The 14,645-nt window shown below is 40.2% G+C and overlaps 1 protein-coding gene across 1 annotated transcript; it reads left to right on the forward strand.

The window, feature by feature from the left end:
* The first annotated feature begins 12,072 nt into the window (after positions 1-12,072).
* Positions 12,073-14,414, forward strand: LOC145493380 (uncharacterized). Its single transcript, XM_081472841.1, has 3 exons — positions 12,073-12,499; positions 12,688-12,928; positions 13,412-14,414. The coding sequence occupies exon 3, from the start codon at positions 13,458-13,460 to the stop codon at positions 13,875-13,877; it is 420 nt and encodes a 139-aa protein (XP_081328967.1). The 5' UTR covers positions 12,073-12,499; positions 12,688-12,928; positions 13,412-13,457; the 3' UTR covers positions 13,878-14,414.
* The last annotated feature ends 231 nt before the right edge of the window (positions 14,415-14,645 follow it).

Below are 14,645 nucleotides of genomic sequence, written 5' to 3' on the forward strand. Positions count from 1 at the left end.
TTCCCTTTTGTTTACTTTTCGAAATGACCGGCAGTGAGACTTCAAAATTTTTATGAAATAAAATGATGTAAAAGAATATTGTGATAGATGTCCCCAAGAGAAATCCAGTGGCAGATCCAGACTTTCACCAATACAGTTTATTTCACATTTCACAGATAAGTTCAGATATTTCAGTGCTCATACACTGCTCTGACAGTGCTCATTCAACTGAATTCACCTTAAGGCAGCAAATAGTCCAGGCTAAACAGCGCTCACCAATACGTAGATTTATTGTTGACCCTTGACCTATCGCGTGTGCAACTTTCTTGTAGATCTAAAGTTGTATGTATAGATGATGTGTTTGTATTATCAGTTTGCCAGTGAGCACAAATTTATCCGATATTGCATAAAGCACAATCCACAATAACAATCTTCTTTTAAACGCTGAAATTAAAGACACTCCACAGATCCTACAAACTGCAAAAGGCAGCCACAAAGGATAAGTTCCTAGTTCCCTGAAACTAAAGATGGCGAATAAACTCTTTCTGCTGATCCTAAAGGCTGCAAAGAAATGAATAAATTTGCATCTCTGCCGATAAAGTGAAACGTGTTGTTTAAAGTACATCAACAACATACGCAGACTTGAAAACAACAAACAGTATTTTCACCACTTCTCTCTGAAATGAACACCTTATCTTGAAATTACAGACATTTGGCAACGCTAATTACCTCACCGGAAATTAACTTGTTGTTTTAACCTTATACCTGTTTTTAATGAACCTTCCTATTGATTTACCACTGACAAAACCATTATCTATTGATTTTAAAATCACAATCACTCTTCCGTTGAGAGAAAATTTAAAATACCACATTTGTAAAGCTTTACAAAAAACCAAAAACTGCAAATAAATTGTAACTTGAATTCATTATCACTACTGTAAACCTTCTGTTTTATTACAAAAATAACCTGTTTTCCATTGTGAATGGTTTTCAGCTGAAAATCCTGTGGTTAAATCACGTCTTCCACACTCTTCTGGTTGTTTTTCACAAACCAAACCTAATTTGCGCTCTTATCATGCATGACAGTTATAAGCTGTTTTCATTACAGCAAAAGCAGTGTTCCAGATAAGTGGGGGTCTTGGGTCAAAAACCCGAAAAGGTCAGCTACATGACCCAACAAATTGATAGAAAATTTCTAATGATTGGTGGGAGCAGTGGGAATTGACCAGTTGGAATTCCTTATTGACACCCTGCACTGAAAAATTATCTGGAACCCTGAAAAGGATTAGTTCTTCAGCAAATTCCTTTCTTTAAAGTTGAAAGATACATTGCATTGCCTCCAGGTAAAATATAAACAATAGCATAAACCAGAACTTCCCTCTCACATGACTTGAGTATTCTTTGGCTTTCATGTAAATGTTGTGTAACCCAACGGCTGCTCTGTTTTCCATTAAAGGAGAAGGTCACTCCAAAAACAGTGTATTTTTTCCATCACCAATAAAAAGTTCACACTGAGTTGACTTACTCGCTGTTGTTTTAGCTTCTGAAGTGGATGTGATCCCAATGAAAAAGAAGTGAAAAGTTTGACACCAGGAGCCGCCATTTTGAAAGGATTTTGAAGGCCAGGCTGCATATCCGCGACATAATTCTGTCCAAGAATGTGTTTGTTTTTTTTTTTGAGCTTTAGTATGGCTGCTCTTGAAGACAGAACGTGCTAGTGATTCCGGTGATGATAATAATCAAGTTGAATGGAACGATCGGTTGGAAATGCTCAGTGGTGGGCTCTGTGGTGTACTTGTGAGAGATGTGCACCATTCCAACACAAAGAGAATGTGTTTGTTTCCGAGAACAGCCGGAGTAGGTCACCAAGATGGAAGGTACATTTTGCAGTACAATTGCAATGGACGCAGTTAGTGGAAGAGAAAGTATATTTTTCTGGTAAATTGCTCTCAGAATTGAACTGGTGGCTTAAATAAATCCCCAGTTTGTCTCCATGTTTGTCTGATTTGTCTCCATTTTTATTTTACTGGCGGTTCAATGCGGAGGGAGTTCTGGTATCACAGAAACTGATGAGCTTTCAATGGTGTGTTTAAATCAGGCAAATGCTTTCCACCTCACAAGTCTGTGCTTTTAATTATAAAATTTGGGTACTTTTTGCTCGTGCTTGTACGTGTTTGCCTAGGTTTCTATACACTTATGGACTACGTGGACTCTTGTGAAATACACAGTGGCTTTACATGTAAGATGCGAAGTGAAATCAACGCCTTTGACGTGAAATGTGAAATTGACAACATTCCTTATCATTACCTAAGATATTTTGTGAGAACTGCAATTTGTATTGTTGGAAAGCAAAGTATATGTAATAGATTTTGGAAAGAAGAAAAACATATGTACAACTTTTACATGCGTAAACAAGCTGAAGGAAAATCGACTCTGCTAGTGTGTTTATCCGCATCGCATGTGTCGTGTTTACTCGCCTCGTTACTTGACAAAGCATGCAGTAAAATTAAAGCTTCATTTTTTACCGTAGCACTGCTTTCATTAGCAACTGCAATTCCTAAATATAATGTAAATGAAAAAAACCTGCCCTTAATTAATGATGAATTGTTTTGATAAAATTGAAAACAAATTGTAACAGATTTAAAACAAAATTTTATTTACATGCGGATATTGGATTTCGCTATAGCAGGACTTGTTATCAGTAATTGCCGATATATAGATAGGACTGATGTACAATTAACTACTTCTTCCGTTGTATTTAAAATCAGATTAGACAGCATTTAAAAATTTGTAAGTATTTTAGCTCATCCCTGGCTGTCAAGGCCGATGATTAAATACGCTCTGATTTTTCAGCTCACACAAGAGATTTATAAATTGAAAAAATACTTTTTCGATAAAAGAAAACTGTAGCAGGTTAGTCTGACTTGCAATTCTAAAGAAATCAACCGGGCATTTAAAGTTCCCACGGTACCCTAAGAAATTTAATAAATCACTTCCAAAAACTGCATGCAGTCGCTATGCATCAATGAACACGAAAACATGAAAAACCTAGCGCCAGTCTGTGAAACATAATGAATTAAAGCTGAATTAAATACTGTTTAATTTACTGTTTAATTCATAATGAATTAAATACTGGTAAATGAAGAAAAGAATTTCATTTAGCCATTTTCCCAGTTGTTATAGAAAAAAAGCAGCAGACTCGAGGGGTCGAAAATTTTTGGCGACTAAAAAAACCTGTGCTGGTGATTCGGACATAATGACATCACGGATATGTGGCCTGGCCTTCAAGATCCTTTCAAAATGGTGGCTCCCAGTGTGGAACTTTTCACTTCTTTCTCATTGGGATCGCGTCAACTTCAGAAGCTAAAACAACGGTGAGTAACTCAACTCAATGTGTAGTTCCAGAAAATATCAATACCCCTCCCACGGAAGGGATTGGAAATTCCGGGGGGGGTGGGGGGACTCAAAGGCCCAGGAATTTCCGGAGCGGGGGAGGGGGGTTGTCTCAATGATTTTTTTTTTCCCAGACTGGTCTTAATTTTCATACAGTTGTACGTAAAGTTTCGTCGTTTGCATTTTACTTCTCGAGTCGCAAACGCAAAAAATAAATCTTGCTAATTTGTATATGTAATAGGACTACATGCTGTCCAATTTGGAAATAATTGGATGAAAAAAATTCCGACAACAGCCAAAAATTGGACGAGGCCGCAGACAAGTCCAATTTGGCTGTCAGAGGAATTTTTTTAATCCAATTATTTCCAAATTGGGCAAGCATGTAGTCCTGTTACTTATTAATTATATAGCTCGTGAGGTAATGCAGCTTTGCAAGGAAAACTACATTAACTGAAGAAAAACAGACTGGGCCCTCGATCTTCCGAAACTTGGGAAAGCTTCGAAAATATCTGGTGATCTTCAGAAATCGCCGGAGATTGTCACAAGTCTTCGGAAATCCTGGGAAGTGTTCGGGTGATCTTCAGAAATCTTCAGAAGTGTTCGGGCGATCTTCGGAAATACTAAAGTGATCTTTGGAAATCTTCGGAGATGTTCGGGTGATATTCGGAAATCTTCGTAAGTGTTCGGGTGATCTTCAGAAATCTTTGGAATTGTTCGGGTGATCTTCGGAAACCTTCGGAAGTGTTTGGGAAATCTTCAGAAATCTTCGGGAGTGTTCGGGTGATCTTCAGAGATCTTCGGAAGGTTACATGTGGCCTTCGATAATCTTCAGAAGGTTAATAGCTTAATTCATTGGCTGAGACAAACTGTCCTATTTTTTCCCAAATTGGACAGTTTCTGCATTTTTACTCAAGTCCTTATTGAAAACTGTCCAAATTAAATCCCAAATTGGGCAGTTGCCAGAAATTAAAGGATAATAGCTGTGCTTACAATACTGGATTAACTGACCGCTATATAATTAAAAGTGCAAAATGAAACTTTCTGTGCTGGTTAGGCTCAATATTCTGTCGCCGCTACAGCCTAGAGTCCCATCATTTTCCCGAGTAGCGGCTGGTGATCGAAGCGCATGTTGTGGAAAGTAGACAAGTTAATCGTGACTGATTAAAAATATGTCTGTCGCACTTGACCAGGTACTTCTGTCACTACTATCTGTATCGTTTCAGCTGGAAGATTTCGTCGCATTTTTAAGCTGTCATCGCAGGCATGAAAAATAACGTTTGAACTGACAGAGTGCATCAACATTGAATTTGCAGAAATTCGGAATTGGTAGATAACAGACCTCTTATCTCATTAACAATGATTCTTGAACGAGGAAAACAGTACAGTAACAATTATAGTTCTGGAGACAAACATATTTTTAAGCGAGCCATGTGCAATATAAATCAGCAGAAATTAGATAAATAAACGACTTGCTGCTTCAATATTTCCGCATAAAAGCCAAAGACAAAGGGAAAAAACTTGTTTGACACCCGTTTTAAGTTGTTTGCTTGTCAAGTGAAATTGTTTGCCATTAAACTCATCACAAATAGATGAGCTTAGGAACTGGTGCCTGAAAGGTTAGCAGGGAGCAGAAGCTGTAAGTGGAAGGGGAGGTATCCATGGCAACCCTGGAAGCGGGAACCACCCCCAAAGCAGCCGCTAACTGGCACCGTCACACTGAATGAATCGGTGGAAACAACTTACCTGACCCATACTTACCTAGAGACCAGCAACCAAGAGGGAGGGATGGGAAGGGGCGAGAATCTGCAAAGATTCGCCAAAATACAAAGCAAACGATCCGCAACGATCAGCTGGCAGCACAGTACATACAATGCAATGTGACACAACAGCCCTGCAAATCTCCAAAGGGCCGCCCCGCAAGTTACATACTCTAAAAGGGGAAACCGCTGACTGCACTGGTTTGAGTCTAACTTTGCCTAAATCATATTTAGCCACATTTAAACTCATCACAAATAGATGAGCTTGGGAACTGGTGCCTGAAAGGTTAGCAGGGAGCAGAAGCCGTAAGCATAAGGGGAGGTATCCATGGCAACCCTGGAAGCGGGAACCACCCAAAGGAAACCTTTCTCTAGGTGCTTGGAGAACGGAGGGACCCGAGAACAGGGTGACCTGGAACCTCCAATCCCCAAATAGACCCCAAGCACCTAGCCCCACACAGATAAAGTGAAAAAAGGAGCAGCAAACACCTGACCATGCTGACGTCCACCTGATACTGCAGGTACGAGAAGCTGAAGGCGCTCTGAAGCAGAGGCAAGACACAGGCATTAAGAGGCGAAGTGGGTGACCAGCAAAGCCTAAGCCACTGTTGAGCAAAATGGCACAGGAACCCAAAGGGTATCTGGCTATGGGGCAAGTTCGCTGTGCTGCTGGGCAAATGGCCTGACAATAGCCTGATGATCTGGTAGTCCACAGCCAGCGGAAGTGGACGCAGCCCTAGTGGGAGATTGATGGCCACTGGGAAGACACCAGCTTAGTGGAGAGGGCTGCTAAAGACTCTGACAGGGTCCTGATGTAAAGCTGATAGGCGGAGCTTGACCAGCGGTCTAAGGCTTGTATTAGGTGATCAGGAACTCCATTGCGTACCGCCACAGTGGCAGTCCCAATGCGGAAACTGTGGCTAGAGAAGTTGCCTGGAATGTTCGCGGGGGCCAGGATCTGCCGAAGCCAGTCCGTGAGCCAAGCACGTGAAAGAGGCCGCCCATTCTGGAACAGGAAAAAGGGACCTGGAACGTTGCCTCTGCTAGTGAGATACGTCATCACTGAGTGGAGGGGGCTTCAACAGGATCTGAACCGGAAAAGTTTTCAATTTTTTACATGATAAAAACGCAAAAAAGGCTCGTGAATTATGCCTGAAAACTGCTCCTCTCTCATGGGCCGAATGAACGGCTTTAATTAAAATTGGAAGGTATTTTTGGCGCAGTCTGTTGTTGTGATCACTCATGCATGACACCTCGGATGTGTAGCAAATGGAGTTGCTCTCCTCTGAATGTCATGTGCTATTTATTAATAAAGCAAAAATATATCACTAGTATGATCTGAATTCTTTTAATCCTACTGCAGAACTGATAGTTAAAAATATAAAGCAGACCAAAGCAGTGTTTATCTCATGGTCTCAATTAGCCGTTGCTGATATATATTGTGTTTACACCAAACGAAGTGTGTTTTTCGGTACACGCATGATAAAAACCTGTGGCAAACATTTGCTTGAAGTTGCTGCCAGAGTTATGAATATTCACTGTGACAATATTGTGGTGTACTTCCCCAGCAAATCGAAGAATTACTTTTCTCGTCGCTCATGCAACTCATAGAGCAAGATCAAGAGCAAAGGGTTGCGTAAGAAAAATATTTGGCACTGCAACATGACAACCCAAATAACAGCACAGCTGCGAGGGACACTACAAAAGAACGGCTAAGAAACCTTAACTCATTGGAAAGGTTACAAACAGTAAGATCTTTGTTAAAGGCCAGGAAAGATCTGATTTTCCAGCTTCCAAATAAAATTGAATCTTTCAGAAATATACTTACAATGATTTGATCCGCCAAAATTTGATACAAAACATGCACTGAAAATTATGTTGTTTTGATTTTATTGTTGTGCTTTAAACTGGTGCGGTGTAAAGCCTTTTCTTTTTAAGCATTTCTCTCTCAATGGTCTTGGAAATGAACTTTTTTAGTAACTGCTGTTTTATCAGAATTATGAAGCCGAATTGACGGTACTAAATCTATAATTTTCATATCGCAAATTCTGCGATGTGCATACTTGAGGTAATCGCCATACCTTCTGGTGATATGTTGGTCACAGTATCCACCAAATTTTTCGGAAAAAAGGTAAGGATCAAAATTTGGTATCTTGCACTAAAAAAAATAGCTTATTTTTGGTTTCCACAAGGAATGATAATATTTCCAGGGGGGTGTGCAACAAAAATGGAATTTCCGGAGGGGAGGGGGTCCATTTTGTGAGCCGATTTTGGAAAATCCAGAGGGGAGGGGGGGTCATAGGAAAAATCCCTTCTGTGGGGGGGTATGGATATTTTCTGGAACTACCCAATGTAAACTTTTTATTGGTGATGGAAAAAAATACGCGGTTTTTGGAGTGACCTTCTCCTTTGAAGAGACCATAATCTAAGCTACATTAACCAATTCTGATCAAAGCAAAACCTTCAGCTAGCTCACCTTTTCGTTACACTATTCCCCATTGCTTCCTGCTATCTCAACTGGTTTCAAATATAAATGTTGTGTAACCCAACTGCCACTCTGTTTCTACTGAAGACACCATAATCCAAGCTACATTAACCAATTCTGATCAAGAAAAAAACTTGAGCTAGCTCATCTTTTCGTTACGTATACTATTCTCAATTGCTTTCTGCTATCTCAACTGCTTTCACAGCGAACTTCTTTAATGCTTTTCTTCAATTCTAGTTCAATTTCACAAATATTTCAGCCCACAAATATGTTTAGTTCAGCCCTAAACAAAGCTCACCAATACGTAAATTTAATGTAGACCCTTGACCTATCGCGTGTCCCACACACACAATGCTCTTCTTCTAGTACAATTTCACCACTATTTCAGCCCAGATATACTTACTTCAACCCCAAACAACGCTACCAATACGTAAATTTAATGTAGAACCGTGACCTATCGTGTCTCCCATACACATAAGTTCAGTTCAGATATGCCGCTCTGTTCCTATTAAGACACCATAATCCAAGCTACATTAACCAATTCTGATCAAGAAAAAACCTTCAGCTAGTTCACCTTTTCGTTACGTACACTATTCTCCATTGCTTTCTGCTAATTCAACTGCTTTCACAGCGAACTTCTTCAATGTTTTTCTTCAATTCTAGTTCAATTTCACAGATATTTCCGCCCACAAACATGTTAAGTTCAGCCCTAAACAAAGCTCACCAATACGTAAATTTAATGTAGAACCTTGACCTATCGCGTCTCCCGCACACATAAGTTCAGTTCAGATATTTCAGTGCTCATACAATGCTCACACAGTGCTTATTTACTACCTCCCAGACTGTATTTCTCCTCCACACAGCGGCGAATCGTGCGCGACTTAAGCGCAGCGCGACAAAAGCTCTACGCTGCCTATCCTAAAGAATGCGATGCGTGCCAACATATAAGCTCTGACTACGTCATCGCTTAAAAAGAGAAATTAGTTACTTTTTTTCAATTTTCGTATCTTGCAATTGCCGCTCATTTTAAAATGGATCAGTTTTTCGGGAGAAACCGAAAATTTTCCAACCAACATGGACGCCACGCATTTCCGTTTCTGGGAGGCGAGAAGACGGGAGTTGTGTTTCACTGAGTTCAAGTAACTGTTTGACACACGGGCAGAACGATTTCGATTCCATGCATTGATCAGAAATACTTCTAATGTAAGGCTTTCCATCACTGATGGCAAAACACCCAGACAAGAGCCTTAAATTGTGCTTTACAAATGAAGTAGACGAGTAAGAAGCAAACCAATTACAAGTGTCACAAAATCGGCCATATAAATACCCAGAAATTTAACACTTCAAAAATAGCTGAACAACTGTTTTCGGCAAAAAAAAAATTGGTAAAATCTGGCAATTTTATGGACTACTTACCCCCATGTTGAAGATTTAGACAGACTTCGACCTCTACACAGCAAACGCGAATGCCTCGGCGTTCTGTTCTAAAGATGTGACGATAAATGATTACAGCGGTTATCAATCACACGCAACCTCCAGCGCAAAAGAAGTTTTGGTGGACGTCAATCATCTCCGCTTCCTTGCCGACGGTATGCAAAATTTACCCGAAAAAGTGAAACCTTACAGCGGTCCACTCGTAAAAAGTATCATTTTACTTTCGGTATGTAGGGCTAGCGCACTAAATACATTGACAGTAAATATTCCTTGAAATTCATAACTGAAGACGGGCAGGTCGGGTTTCTCAACGGCCATTCGCATGCATGAATGACCCCGAGAGCAAGCAAATCTACGCGCAAACAAATTATTTCTGCACGTATTTGTCTTGGGGCTACGGACTGAACAAGACTTCAACGTATATAATTTTGTAAGGTAATAAGTTATCAGTTCTATAGAATTAAGTATTGTTCAGTCCGTAGCCCCAAGAAAAATACGTGCAGAAATAATTTCTTTGCGTATAGATTTACTTGCTCTCGGGGTCATTCATGCATGCGAATGGCCGTTGAAAAACCCGACAAACGTTTTCACTCATAGATTTCAAGGATGTAGTTAGTGAGCTAGCCGTGATAATTTTTACGAGTGGACCGCTGCAGGGTTTCACTTTCAGTTAAATTTTGCATACGGTCGGCAAGGAGGCGGAGATGCTTGACGTCCACCAAAACTTAGGTTTTGTCTAGACTTTTTTCCCCGGGGGAGGGGACTCCCATATGGAGTGGACGGGGATGCTCGTCGAAAATTTTGAATTTAACCCCTAAAAGAGACCAATCTGGGCGTGGCCGAAGCTTATGCAGACCCCTAAAAGAGACCAGTTTATAAAACAGACAAATAAAAAGTACAGTGACTTTTAATGATGGCGAATTTGTTTATATGAATTGATTAAATATAAAGAATCAAAATTCTTTCTCTTTTGTTATTTCTTCGCGTGCAACCCTTAACGAGACCTTGACGGCTAAAAATAATGACATTTTGCCCAGAACACCCTAAGCGAGACCAAAATCCGAAATTTACACCCCTAAGCGAGACGACGAGCATCCCCGTCCATTCCATATGGGAGTCCTCCCCCCCCCCGGGCTTTTTTCGCGCTGAAGGTCGGGTGTGATTGATAACCGCTGTAAAATAAACCTTTATATGGTGTGAGATGGGAATTTTCCCTCGATCCCGTGTTTTCCGGGAATCTCGCGTCACGTGATCTTTACAAAAGGAGAGCTCGTAGTCCCTCTTTCGCTTAGTCCGTCGTGCGTGACGCGAAAGAAAACCGCGAGAAAAAAAATAGTGGCGCGAAATCCTGTAGGCGAGGAGCGCGCGAAAGGAAACTGTACGGCCCCGCAAATGATCCCCAAATTTTACTGCAAATGATCCCAGGACCGGAAATGATCCCCAGATTGTGTCATAAATGATCCCGGACCGAAAATGGTCGCCTCGCCATAAAATTTGGAAATGTGAGGACTCAGGAATTTGGACAGTGGATTTTAAATTTATGCAATCGCTTTTTTTATCACTGTGAAACTCAGAAAACCTTGAACATTTGGATTTGATTCCAAAAAGTTAATTTGGTACTGAACCAATCACTATCAAGTTCAGGACAGGCGAGAAAACCTCAAAACCACAACCAACAGGCCACGTTCGATATATCAATATTCTCACATCGATCCGAGGCTTTCAGGTCCAAATTGAAATAGTTTTTTTAAGTTTCCTTTGTGTTTCAATATGGTTGGCCATTCGTTTCAAAATTACGACAGGGTATACGCGGGTTTTTCTGCCTCGTATACTTGTTTACATACGTTACGTATGGGCTTCAAGCTCATATATACGACCATTTAGATCGCGTATATACACATTTTTAAAGGGCCACATATTTGCGTAAATTCAAGCGTGGGGATATGCGAAATAAATGCTCAAATATACGCGTCCTACAAGGACCCATATATACGCGTGCTAAAATGCGCGTATATGCGGGTCTCGCAAATTACGTCTTATATGCCAGCACGAAATGTGCCTTTTAAGAGAATGGTTGTTCGTGTTTGACAGCAATGAAAATTACTTTAACTAGGAATCGTCAATATGGCGGCAGTGGTAAAATGCCTTGTCTTACTCTATCTGCTATTTAAGAGTCATACTCAGTTATTTTCGAGCTATGTAAAAAGGTCGCGGCCACGGTACCTCGCCGATTTTGCTGAGATTTGGCTTGCAGGCTTCTTTAAGAGTCCTAACATCGAAATGGATGTTAAAAAGTTCCAATTCTTTTTACTTTGGAAAATATCGAGAAGGCCGATTTCGAGTGACCTTGGCGGTCGCCAATATGGCGGATCGAAGGAGTTCTTGTTACTTCAATCCTGATCCTGTCATCGTAAGTTCTCGACAATTCTTGTAACAGAGACAAAGAACTATCCTTCTTTGTCTTATTTATTAACATAAATCCAGAAAATGATAAGTTTGAACGACCAACGGCCAAGAAGCTCGAAGTTATGTTTACGTCGCTTTTAATAGCCGCAAATTTACTGCAAATTAGAAACCTGATATCTCCATTGTTATCTCGATTAAGAACTAGCCATTTACCCTGAACACAGCTTGTTTATTGAATAATTGATTTCCTTAATAAAAAAAATAGGGGAAATTTAACGGTGGATATAAAAAAATTATAGCACCAGTGACAGTCTGAACAGTTCAGCCATTGCTGAGGACCAGTCTGTTTAGGGAATACGGCAGATGTTAATTGAGAGAGATGAAAAAAACTGTTCCTGTCGTCTAAATAAAGTTATTTCCATGTTTCTCGTTTATATGGTACAAATACCCTACGTCTTAAGACATGTTAAAAAAAATGTTGATACGTGATTTCTGAAGAAATCTTGAACTGACATGGTCATTTTGTTGTTAAATTGTAAACATTCTTCATAAACACGCACTCGATTTCTTTTTTCCAAATCAAAGTATTTTGGAAATAACCCAGAACATAGGAACTCAATTTTCATTCCAATACCGAAAAAAAAAACTGGTCAATGGTATCCAGATTACGTGGCTACAAACTATCGCGGAAATACCGACCGACATAATTTCAATCACTGTTGAGTACAAATATGCAAATTACGTCACGTTTCAAATTAAGTCCTCTTAAACTCCCCTTTGTACTTCCCTTTCCCTAGATGGCATATAAAAATCACCCACCTTAGCTTCTATTGTGAATTGAAACAGTTGTGTATCCCGGTAGAATTTGAAGCCTGAACGATGAACGTCGTGGACATCACGAGGATGACTGATCGACAAGTTGATGTGAAATGAACATCCTTTGCCGTTCGCTAACTTGCAGCGCGCGCATCCGCTAATTAAGTTTATTCACTCAATCCTACCGTGAACAGGGTGAAGAATTTTCCTTGCTGTGGTTTGAATTAAGGTAAGTGGTTTTGTTTTATTTCTATCTTTATTTCTTTAGCAATATTACCCGTACCCTCAGCGTACCTCAGAAGCGTTTTTGCTTTTAAAAGGGTAACAGAACAAAAGTTGAGCTCAAATTGATTACTTGATAACTGAATTGCTCGTAGAGATTCAATGTAAACTTGTGCTTCTTGATTTTTATTTCAGTGCTTTTGATTTGCTCATCGATTTCCAGTTCTGAATGGCTTTCATCGACTCAAAGATGACGTAACAATGGTTAGATGTGGGTTTTCAAAGTTTGTTACGGACAGCTGCGGACAAAGCATAGCATCAAGCGAGTGCGTATCGCTTTCACAATGTACCAGAGATATAAGGCCACATCTCAAAGGTTTCAACGTTATCGATGCTTCGCTTAAAAGCGAAATTCAGCTTCTTTGGGCAAGAGCAGGTACTGATCCTAATTACTTATCTATTTCATTCTAAACATTTTCGCCCCATAATTTGATGTTCTATACCCGCTGTATCGACGGTTCCTAGAAAATACAACTTATCCTTAGCGCCCGGTAATCTGGGTTCTAAGCTGGGAAGTGACTTGAAGCGGAATATTCTTGAGTGGGTAATCCTCGTCTGGGGAAAGGACATCCTGCCGTTCGCATAGTTGACATGAAGAATCAAACTGAGCGGACCATCAGAAGAGTACGATACGACTTATTACACTGACGGTGACCACGTTTCTTTTTCTTTTTTTTTCTTTTTTCTCGATCGTACCTACTCTCTGATGCGACAGGGAATTTTGCCTGGGCTGATCGCTGTGCATGACTTTTTTGCGCAATTCTGCCTTGCTCAAAGTTTTTAGTTTTGCTTTTGGTATATACCCCGCTATAACGTTTCTAACGGTATTTCCCTAATTACAAGTATATGCTCTTTGCAGGCGTTTTCAACTTACTGCAGGAAACTATGTGACAGTGGCAAGACAAATGAAAATTCCTCGAGATGTTGATGGTCAGAGACAATTCTCACACGAAGAGGTTTTGTTCTCCTCGCAAATTCAAAGTTTCTTTTCACGGCGGGCAAAATGCGAAAACTCAGAAGCCCAGTCAGTTTCCGACCAAGACTATGAAGCAGCTGAAGAAGCGCTGGCAACCTTACGAAATGTAGGGGAGCAGATACAGCCCAAGAACCCAGTCATGTACGATGATTACAATCTTTGCGACCTCGTCACTTCACAGAGGCTAAGTCAATTAAAAATCAGTAAACTAAGAGAAATTTGTCGCTCGTTTAAACTGGAAGTGCCTGTTCAACAAGGAAAACGAAAAGCTGCGTTTGTTGGTGCGTTAACCGCAATGGTATCGGAGTGTTCCTGCTACCACTCAACCACGTCTTCTGTGAGCCCATGATATAAGAGTTGCATTGCGATAACTTGCAAAACAACTTGCCTTAGAGTTTTGCAAAACTTTATTTTTGTTTCCTCATTAAGAGTTACCTTTCGCTGTAGTTACATTTTACTGCAGAGCAGACGGACATCCGCGGCCTAGCTGTGAACTAGCTAGGTGTAGCTAAGCCGCGCATTGACCACTATAAAACAACAACAACAACAACAACATTTTGACCCTCCCCTACACCCCACTCCGAACCATTAAAAAATGTAGATTTACAGCTAGACGGAAAGTATCATCTTACCGTTTCTTAGGTCATTAATAAACCATCAAGTTTGAACAACTTAGATCCTTCTAAAAGATAACGCCGTGTTAGTTATACCTTGACAGTGCGTGTTTTACACCCGGTCCGTAGTCCGCAGTCCACAGTCGGCAGCCTATATTTTACACTGACCGTATCTCCATACCAACTTTACGGTATCATATCATCGTTACTAATATTATAAATAAACTTGCAGTTCAACCAACAAATACTTCTAAAACGTGCTACTCGATACTACTGTAACAGTTAAACCTAAAAATCGGTTTCATTAACTTAGATATAGCATTTGCACAATGTCAGATGACCAAATGAATAAATTTTAATTAGTGATATAGCGCGCCTCACGATGTTCATTTCATAGGAGCTTGTCACAAATTCATTCGCCGTATTTCATCGACATTCATTGTTCTGCGTAGAAACAAACATATTTTTCATGCCAGAAGATAGGTCATTTCAATATCCCAATA

The sequence above is a fragment of the Orbicella franksi genome, chromosome 7, assembly GCF_964199315.1.
Source record: "Orbicella franksi chromosome 7, jaOrbFran1.1, whole genome shotgun sequence".
NCBI classification, from domain to species: domain Eukaryota; kingdom Metazoa; phylum Cnidaria; class Anthozoa; order Scleractinia; family Merulinidae; genus Orbicella; species Orbicella franksi.